Below are 9,919 nucleotides of genomic sequence, written 5' to 3'. Positions count from 1 at the left end.
ACATTACATTCTGAACTATTCCATTTAATTGAAAAAGAGATAATACAATAAAATTTACGTTCCCCTGAAACAATCTCCTACCATGAGTATAAAATTTTAGCCTGGAGTAATACATAACTCTGCTCTTCATAAAATCATCAACTAGGATGAAGAAATTTCAAGTTAGAGTACAAGCCTTGAATGACTAACGAGATAGTCCAAATAAACTCATTTGAAAGAGGATACAATAATTTGTACGACGCCTACATTTGGCTTTAAACGAACAAGGCAGAAAAAAACATTCCTTTTTGTACAAGTGTATTTCAATAAAGCTTTCACATTATACTCTTGGAGTCTACAAACAAAAAGTACGGAAGCCTATAAATGTTGAGAAAATATGTTGTTACTTTATTCATACGTCACTAATTCATGTAGACTTTCTTTCGAAGTTTTCTTTTAAAAGACAGCGATATTCATTAAATAGGTTAGCATGATTGTAATTCAATATTCTTGGCATCTTATTACTGTTGGACGGGAAAGTCGTAGAGCTCCTCTAACTTCCCAATCAGTGCCAGTTAACATTTGAGACAAATACTTTTTGCCTTCATCTGTTACATTCCAATTTGCGTGAAGGGTTAAGCTCCTTAGTTTGCATTTGGTATCAGTCAAGGCCTTACACAGGTGCTTGATTCCTTCATCTCCGAATTCGCAGACACGGATTTCTAAGCTGGTCAACGGACAGTTACTGCTGGTAAGTGCATTACACAAGTGTTTCAATTCGTTGTCTCCCCACTGAATGTTACCGACGTTTAAGCTTGTTAATCTGCAGTTAACGCTGGTAAGCGCGTCACAAAAGTGCATGATTCCTTGGTCTCCTGACCAATTCCAACAGACCCTTAACCTAGTTAATGTACAGTTCACGCTGGTTAGTGCGTTACACAAGTGCATTACTCCTTTGTCTCCAAACTGATTACCACAGACGTTTAAGCAAGTTAATGTACAGTTAACGCTGGTTAGTGCGTTACACAAGAGCATTATTCCTTTGTCTCCCAACTGATCGCCACTGACGTTTAAGCTGGTTAAAGTACAGTTCACGCTGGTTAGCGCGTTACACAAGTGCATGATGTCTTTGTCTCCTGACCAATTGTCACTGATGTTTAAGCTGATTAAATTGCAGTCACTACTGATCAACGCTTCACACAGGTGTTTTAATCCTTGACTTTGTAAACCAATGTCATACAGTGTCAAGCTGTAAAGTTCACTCTGAGTAAGCACTGTACTCAAGTTCTTCAAACCTTCATCAGATATCCGACTCCTAGAAAGGATTAATTTGGTTACTTTCCAGTCCCTGTTGGTGATCGCTTTACACAGTGTTATCAAATCAGGGTCGTACTCTGTTGGCCACGCCTTCAATATGCCTGAGGTCGAGCTGTACAACGGTTTACGAAACGTCTTCTCGTCCTCGTCCTCGTTCCACGCTTCATGATACCAGTCCAATGGCAGTACACATTTAGGTAGCTCATCCATAAACAGAAGCACCACTTGCCATGCACCTTCTCTGATGTGGATAGTAAGAAATGTTTTCAATTGGTATTTATCCATTGCTTCTCTTAATTCCTCAAAGGCACGAGGTGATTGGAATACTAAAGGATTAAAACGAAAGAAATATTAATCTTTCACTCAAAAAATTACAGCGAAAAAAACCGCCTTAATATTTTTTTTTGTCTCAAAACTGACAAACTACAAAAAAATTTCCTCAGCAAATTGGAAACAAAAAGAATTTCAAGTCTCAGTGTTTTGACTTATTGTTCAAACATTCCAAATCATAGGAAACCAGTTGGTAAAACAAGGAGACGAACAGTATCAACAATAAATGTCCTGCGATGACAAAAACAGTAAGCTAAGCCTACTTTCTTTTTTTTTTTCCAAGAAGTCTTAAAAATTTCAGCAAATCACTTGCGAAGTTGAAATCATTTTCATAAAGTTTTATTCCAGTATAGTATTTTCCCTCGCTGGTAATCTGCAAGCGACCAGCTTTAACATCAGAATTGTATGGACAGAGTAGAAGGGTCATGTCTGTCCAACTTGATCTTACTCGGTCAATAAGATTTTTATTCCATGACCGCCGCTCTTCTTTTTGTTCCTTTTTCTTGCAGGGCCGCACGCTTGGCCCTGCAGCTTTTAATGCTCCTGCTCATGCAACCGTGCACGGTCTTCATAAAGGGATTAATTTACAAATCTTTTTTTTTCCTTATTAAGAACGGGCATTGGATCGCGCGGGTAACTTGATGATTGTATAAAAATATCAGGTCTACTGAGAAAGAACAAACCCAACACAAGATCACAAATCTGGATTTAAAAAAAAGTTCCTTGATCATAACACAAACCCAGCATTACTCTGTAATCTTACGACACAATAGAGATAACTGGACATATTTTTGAAAACCAGTACAAACTGTCACTTACTTTAACAATGTTAAGTACCTCGCCTGCGTAAGCCAAGTTTGGCTGACTCTTTAGACAAGTAGCTGACATAGCTCTGGAGTTCATCGGGTAAACTGACATCAAACTTCGCCAGTCCTGACCTAATGGTCGGATACATGGCGTTCTCTAATGCTATCATGAAGAACACAAAAAAGGCACAACCAACTTTAGTACTTTAGGTCATAATCTTAATTCGGTGAAATTATAAAATGAGGAACTCCTCTTAAAGACAACGTAAGTGTCAATGTTGTCTTAGGGTTAAACTTACATTTGCCATTCAAAGATACCACCTACATGTCTTGTTGACCATTTCGGATATGCAACATTAATATGTAGCAAAATTTGAAAGTATCTATTTTTTAGTGCAATGGGAGGTTGTCTTCTCACTACATGACGGCTGATGACTGGGTTTCCAGAGTTCCGTGGAAAAAGAACTTCGATAAAGAAGTGGAAATGTTCCAATAGCATTCTACTACAGCTATTTTCTCTTTAAATGTGCATTATTTATTCACCTTCCATCCTACTTTTCTGTAGTTTCTTAAGTAGTTCCTCTAGATCTACTTCAATGGTAGAAACAGGGGGAGGTGAACTACCTGAGAGAACAAGTAAGTAGCAAAATGGTTTAAAGCATTCAACATCATTCTTGGTTCATAGCATTATATAAGAGGAAGGGGTATCTTAAATATTGAGCACATACACATCATATGGTGTTTTAATATGTAATGAGCACAAATGTTTTGCAAATTGCATGAGGGGCTTGGAAATATAAGAGCAATGAGTAAATTATCCGGTCACACATAAGTAAAAGCGTCTCATAAGGGATTTTTCATTCCATCATCATTTTTCATTTTCAGATATTTTGGCTACAGGTTTTTGAAATGCATCTTATTCATCACATAAGGTGCCCGAGAAAGATGAAATGTAACACATACAAAATCATTTAGGAGTCCTTTATAACAAGAAATAGAAAGAGTTTTACCTAAGAGTATTCTGCTTAAAAAATCAAGCCTATTTTCCAGAGGATGTAAATTAGTGGAACCATTTCCTCATATCACTTTCCATATTTCTTTTTCCCTGTTTAACAGAGCCAATATGCATGTTTCACTCACCTTTCACTCTTTGCCTGGTAAGTTTGGCAAGTAGTTTGTCTACTTTCTCTTCAAGATTAGCAGCAAAGAGTTTAGGGGGAGGCAAAGTGCCTGAAAGGAAAGGTAAACAGAAGGATATACTGTATTTAGCATTCAGTGCCTTACCTTACATAAATGGTTAACAGGTATTTACCAACATTGTAACATTATGGTCATGTGAAGGTAAAGTTTGTTATATCTTCAATTAATCACCTAGTATAGTAATTGTTGAAATTAACCATTTAGAAATACTATTTCATCATGATAAGCCATGGCCAAGTTAATATTCCCTTTTACCACACCACAGAATTAGGAAAAAATAAATTAAGAAAAATTTCATCTAAAAAATAACACTTTACATAACATTTACAGCTGAAAGTATAAGACAGCAGTCTCACTTGATAACTATAAAGGAAGAGGGGTTATCTTTACTAAGGAATAATTTCCCTTGAAAATGAATGATTAGAACAAGGACTGGAAGCATTGATCAATAGTAATAAAATTAGATAACAGGTTCTTTTAAACAAGGAATAATTTCCCTTGAAAAGTGATAATTGGACACGGGTGAAAGCCACTTATAGCATTCTTGCATTTATTACTCTCTTGTGAATCAATAAACATTTTTTATTTACCTTCCACTCTGAATCTCATAAGCTCCATGTGTAGTTCTGCTAGTCTTTTCTCAAGATGAATGGATGAAAAGTCAAGGACAGGAAAACTACCTGAGAGCAAAGGTACACAGAAATATATTTAGCACTTGGAGCCTCACATGATAAAAAAAAAGTTACAGCACACTAACATGTATCAAGGTCAAGTGAAAGAACAATGGTGCAAGTTTTCTATTATATCATTGCGAAATAAGCTATCTGTAATTATTATTTCGTTATCACAATTGCCACAGCCAATTCAATACTACCTCTGACTGAAATTATGGATTAAGAGGCAAAACTTAATTCAAAATATTTTCCTTAACAAAACTAAGTTACTGAATAAAAGCTCAGTGTATTTCACAGTATTTTTGGATGAAAATAAGGATAGAAAAAGGCATATGTCTCATACAGGAAATAATTTATCGTACAAGTATTTTCTGGAAAAAAAGGGAAGACATTTAATGGCATTGAGCCATTACATGGCTAAAATATAAAAATAACAACCAAACATTTTTAACACTAGGTCATATTGTCACCCTGATGATGACTTAGTGTTGAAAATATTTGGTTTTACTTTTCAATATTTCAGCTCATTTTTAAACCTAGGCAAACTTTATGGACAGCTATTAGCATTCTTAGATCAGTTTCTCCCTAATAATGACGAGAAATGAATTTTTCTATTCACCTTCCATTCTCAGCCTCTTAATGTCCACACATACTTTTCCTAGCTTTTCTTCAAGATCAGTGGTGGAGAGAAGAGGGGGAGGTGAAGAACCTGAAAGCAAAGGTATACAAAGCTTTTCAAAATTCAGTTTCTTACTTTACACAGAAAAGATAACCACAGGTATACCTGTGCCAACAACAATTTATCATCATGTTAAAGTAAATATCGTTAGTTCTCCATTCTAACACCATGATCATTGTTGAAAACAACTATTATGTATTTTTACTGCACGCCGACTCAATACCACCTTTAGCTAAAGTAGAGAATGAGACAATCCCAAATTTGGATTAATCTAATCGCCCTAGGGACACTGAGCTATTGCAGACACCTTGCCACTGTGGACAAGAGCCAGCCCCAGGGGTAACATGTAAAGAAATGACTGAAATAAACTCCCTTCATAATGGACTCTGGCTATTGCTGTGACAATTTACTTGTTTTTTATTTTGCAATAAGGAACTACTCTTGAAGACAATGTTAGTGTCAATGTTGTCATAGACTGTGACAGAACACAGAAGGCTTATTTGCCATTCAAAGATAACATCAACATGTCATGTTGTCGATCATTTCTGTCATAGAACATTACTGCAAAATTTCTTTAATGCATGGGCTGCATGAGGTTCTTAATGGAGTTTGGGCTTTTACAGCTAACAATAAAAGTTTTGGCCATTTTACAGCTAACACTTAAAAGGTGGGCCATTTTACAGCCAATGATTAATTTGTTTCTGATAAAAAGTTTAAAAGAAATTTTTTCAGTGGACCCTTTTTACGACTGATGGTTGAAATTTGTCAATTTATACACCTAATATGTAATTTTTTTGCTGTTTTACGGTTAACAGTAAACAAAATTGAGACCCTCCCACATGCACTGAAAAGTTTACTGACGTGCATCTTTACTATATGTACTATTAAAGCATAATTATATATATATATATATATATATATATATATATATATATATATATATATATACATAAATGTGGGGGTAGTGTCTACCTTGGCATAAAGTGCTCAATGCTGTGGTAGCAGTGGTGAGTACATATACGTGAAAGAATCAAAGAGCACGCATCGATTCTCTGTTACTCTGAGTTTCGCGCCTAAGCGCTCCTCAGACAGAACTTTTAGTCTGAGTAACAGAGAATCGATGCATCCTCTTTGATTCTTTCACTTATAAATATACGTATATGCTTTAATAGTACATGTAGTAAATGTGCAGGTGTTCTGCGGACTTCTGTGGAAAAAGGCACTTTGATAAAGAAGTGGAAGTGTTTCAATAGCATTCTACCACAATCATTTTCTCTCTAACTGTGCATTATTTATTCACCTTCCATCCTACTTTTCTGTAGTTTCTTAAGTAGTTCCTCTAGACCTACTTCAATGGTAGAAACAGGGGGAGGTGAACTACCTGAAAGAACAAGTAAGCAGCAAAATGGTTTAAAGCATTCAACATCATTCTTGGTTCATAGCATTATATAAGAGGAAGGGGTATCTTAAATATTGAGCAAATACACATCATATGATGTTTTAACATGTAATGAGCACAAATGTTTTGCAAGTTGCATGTAAGGCTTGGAAATATAAGAGCAATGAGTAAATTATCTGGTCCACAACACATTAAAGCGTCTCATGCGGGATTTGTCATTCAATTGTTATTTTTCATTTTCTGATATTTTGGCTACAGGTTTTTGAAATTCATCCTATTCATTACATAAGTTGCCCAAGAAAGATAAAATACAACACATACAAACCATTTAGGAGTCCTTTATAACAAAGAAATAGAAAGAGTTTTACCTAAGAGTATTCTGCTTAAAAAAAAATCAAGCCTTTATTCCAGAGGATGTAAAGTAGTGGAACCATTTCCTCATATCACTTTCCATATTTCTTTTTCCCTGTTTAACAGAGCCAATATGCATGTTTCACTCACCTTTCACTCTTTGCCTGGTAAGTTTCATAAGTAGATTGTCTACTTTCTCTTTAAGATTAGCAGTAAAGAGTTTAGGGGGAAGCAAAGTGCCTGAAAGGAAAGGTAAACAGAAGGATACACTGTATTTAGCATTCAGTGCGTTACCTTACATAAATGGTTAAAAACAGGTATTTACCAACATAACATTATGGTCATGTGAAGGTAAAGTTTGTAATATCTTCAATTAATCATCTAGTATAGTAATTGTTGAAATTAACCATTTAGAAATACTATTTCATCATGATTAGCCATATTAAAGCCATATTAAATAACATTGTAACATTATAGTCATGTGAAGGTACAATTTATGGTGTCTTTGATTGATCACTTAAAATTTTATAGTAATTGTTGAAATCAACCATTTAGAAATACTATTTCATCATAATAAGCCATGGCCAACTTAATATTCCCTTTTACCACAGCACAGAGTAAGGAAAAACTGAAATTAAGGAAAATTTCAAATAAAAGTTGACACTTACATAATACATAATAGGTGAAAGTATAAGACAGCAATCTCACTTATATAAAGTAAGCAGGGTTATCATTGTTAACGAATAGTTTCCCTTGAAAATGTATGATTTGAATAAATAAATCAATACACATTTTACATTCACCTTGCATTCTGAGCCTCTGATGCTCCATGCTTAGTTCAGCTAGTTTTATCTCAAGATCAATGGTTGAAAATTGAAGGTCAGGAGAACTACCTGAGAGCAAAGGTACGCAGAAATATATTTAGCACTTAGTACCTCACCAGATATAAAAAAATAAAGGCATAATAACATGTACAGAGGTGAAGGGAGAGAACAATGAAATTAGCTATTTTTAAGTATTGTTTCATTATAACATGCCACAGCCTGAAATTATAAATCTAACAGCAAAACCGAATTGAAAATATGTTCCATAAAAAAACTAAGTTAGTAAATAATAGCTGGGAGCATTTAACAGTTTTATTGGACAAAAGTAAGGACAGAAAAAGGTTAATATCTCATAAAGGGAATAATTCATCTTACAAGTATTTACTGGAAAAAATAAGAAAACATTTAAAGGCATTGGGCTGTTTACATGGCTAAAAATATTTTAAAAAAGTAAAAACATAACATTTGTGACACTAGGTCTCTTCACCCTGATGATGACCCAGTGTTGAGAATATTTGGTTTTTACTTTTCAATATTTTAGCTCATTTTTAAGCCTAGGCAAACTTTATGGACAGTTATTAGCATTCTTGGATCAGTTTCTCCTTAAGAATGATAAGATATGAATTTTTCTATTCACCTTCCATTCTCAGCGTCTTAATGTCCACACATACTTTTCCTAGCTTTTCTTCAAGATCAGTGGTGGAGAGAAGAGGGGGAGATGAAGAACCTGAAAGCAAAGGTATACAGAGATTTTCAAAATTCAGTTTCTTACTTTACACAGGAAAGATAACAACAGGTATACCTGTGCTAACAGCAAATTGTCGTGTTAACGTAAAATAGTGTTAGTTCTCCATTATAAAACCATGATCACTGTAGAAAACAACTATTATGTTTGCAGACTTAATACCATATTTAGCTACAGTAGAGATTGAGACAATGCCAAATTTGGATTAATCTACAATTGACTCTTGCCCAGCAGAAACCTTGCTTTTACAGACACCCCACCACTGTGGACAAGAGCCAGCCCCAGGGAAAATGCATAAAGAAATGACTGAAATAAATTCCCTTTATTAAGGAACCTTGTTATTGCTGTGATGTTTTACTTGTTTTTTCTCTCGCTATAGCTGACACTTAAATACTTTGTCAAAAATCCTGACTTGCATATTATAAAATGACATTATGGTAGAGGAAAATAAAGAAACCATTCTTCAATTGGGTGGGAACATGAGAATTTCCTATGTTTTGTTTCTATAAACATATGAAATTTGTCTCTTACTAATATGGACACTAAATCTCCCCCAAGGGTGTCTGCAGTAACAGGAGTCAACTGTACTTGGAAAAGTAACAACTGACATAAATGCCAAAAGAATTGAAGGGCATTCTATTTATTACCTTAAAATTTTAATTTTGACTTATCCTTAGCTTCAGGGTCTCTTTTCACTCACCTTTCTTTTCCTGAAATTTCATAGTGCTGCATCTCACTTCCAGTTTTTTTTTTTGTGACCAGCAGTGGACAGTAAAGAGGAGGGTGAAATACCTGAGGGAAAAGTACAAAGAACAATTCATGGTGTTACTTTTAATAGTGACTTGATAACAGGTCAAACAACATGTGATTGCTGACTGTATATGGTGTACAAAATCTATCTAAACTATCTCACTGTCACCTTTTTATGGCACAATTTATGATCAACATTGAAAAAACTTAGTAAATAATTTTATACTGTTTCACTATCCTCAGCCTCTACTATCTTAATGTTCCCTTAAAGCAAAACACAGAGTGAGGGATGTAATTTCCTTTCAAAAAAAATATTTTGAATGAGAACTAAATGTATTTAAAAGCATTCCTAGTTTAGTTTTATCATGAAATTTAATTTAACAGCATCATTCATTCACCTTCCATTCTTTGCAGTTTCATGTGTAGCTCTTCTAGTTCTCCTTCAGGATCAAAGGTGGAAGATCCAGGAAAAGGCAACATGCCTACAAACAAAATTCACACACAGAGAGATTAGCTTTTCTACTGATAAACAGCTAAAACAGGCATACCAACTTGTAGCTAAAGATAGATTTATAAAAGCTGATGAAACAACTATTTCATATACACATATATATCTCATGCATATTACTTTAATTCCACAAACCAACTCAAATTCCATTCCACATTAGTACAGAATCAGGTACAATCATATTCGTATTAATTTACATTATTTTACATAATTTACAGCAATATTAATACTTTTATTTCACAGATAATAACACGGGAAACCAACATGTGACCATCAGTATAAAGTGCATGAAAGTCATCTAAATTACATCATCAATATCAGGTAATCACTACATAGTTAATGATTAAGGTTGAAAAA

At 34.5% G+C, this 9,919-nt stretch overlaps 1 protein-coding gene across 4 annotated transcripts in view; it reads right to left on the bottom strand.

Moving 5' to 3' along the window:
* Nucleotides 1-364: 364 nt before the first annotated feature.
* LOC131788627 (uncharacterized) overlaps nucleotides 365-9,919 on the bottom strand; it is a 76,706-nt gene continuing 67,151 nt past the window's right edge. For all 4 annotated transcript variants that reach the window (XM_066170802.1, XM_066170805.1, XM_066170804.1 and 1 more), the window contains 10 exons: nucleotides 8,197-8,286; nucleotides 7,539-7,628; nucleotides 6,886-6,975; nucleotides 6,286-6,366; nucleotides 4,926-5,015; nucleotides 4,223-4,312; nucleotides 3,573-3,662; nucleotides 2,976-3,056; nucleotides 2,464-2,595; nucleotides 365-1,622 (listed from right to left, as the gene is read on the bottom strand). In XM_066170802.1, coding sequence (XP_066026899.1) covers nucleotides 481-1,622; nucleotides 2,464-2,595; nucleotides 2,976-3,056; nucleotides 3,573-3,662; nucleotides 4,223-4,312; nucleotides 4,926-5,015; nucleotides 6,286-6,366; nucleotides 6,886-6,975; nucleotides 7,539-7,628; nucleotides 8,197-8,286 — 1,976 coding nt within the window. In that variant the 3' untranslated portion in view covers nucleotides 365-480. The remainder of the gene's footprint in view (nucleotides 1,623-2,463; nucleotides 2,596-2,975; nucleotides 3,057-3,572; nucleotides 3,663-4,222; nucleotides 4,313-4,925; nucleotides 5,016-6,285; nucleotides 6,367-6,885; nucleotides 6,976-7,538; nucleotides 7,629-8,196; nucleotides 8,287-9,919) is intronic.

The sequence above is a fragment of the Pocillopora verrucosa genome, chromosome 8 (genome assembly GCF_036669915.1).
Source record: "Pocillopora verrucosa isolate sample1 chromosome 8, ASM3666991v2, whole genome shotgun sequence".
NCBI lineage: Eukaryota > Metazoa > Cnidaria > Anthozoa > Scleractinia > Pocilloporidae > Pocillopora > Pocillopora verrucosa.
The sequence above is the reverse complement of the archived record's forward strand: the minus strand, read 5'-3'. Positions and strand labels throughout refer to the sequence as shown.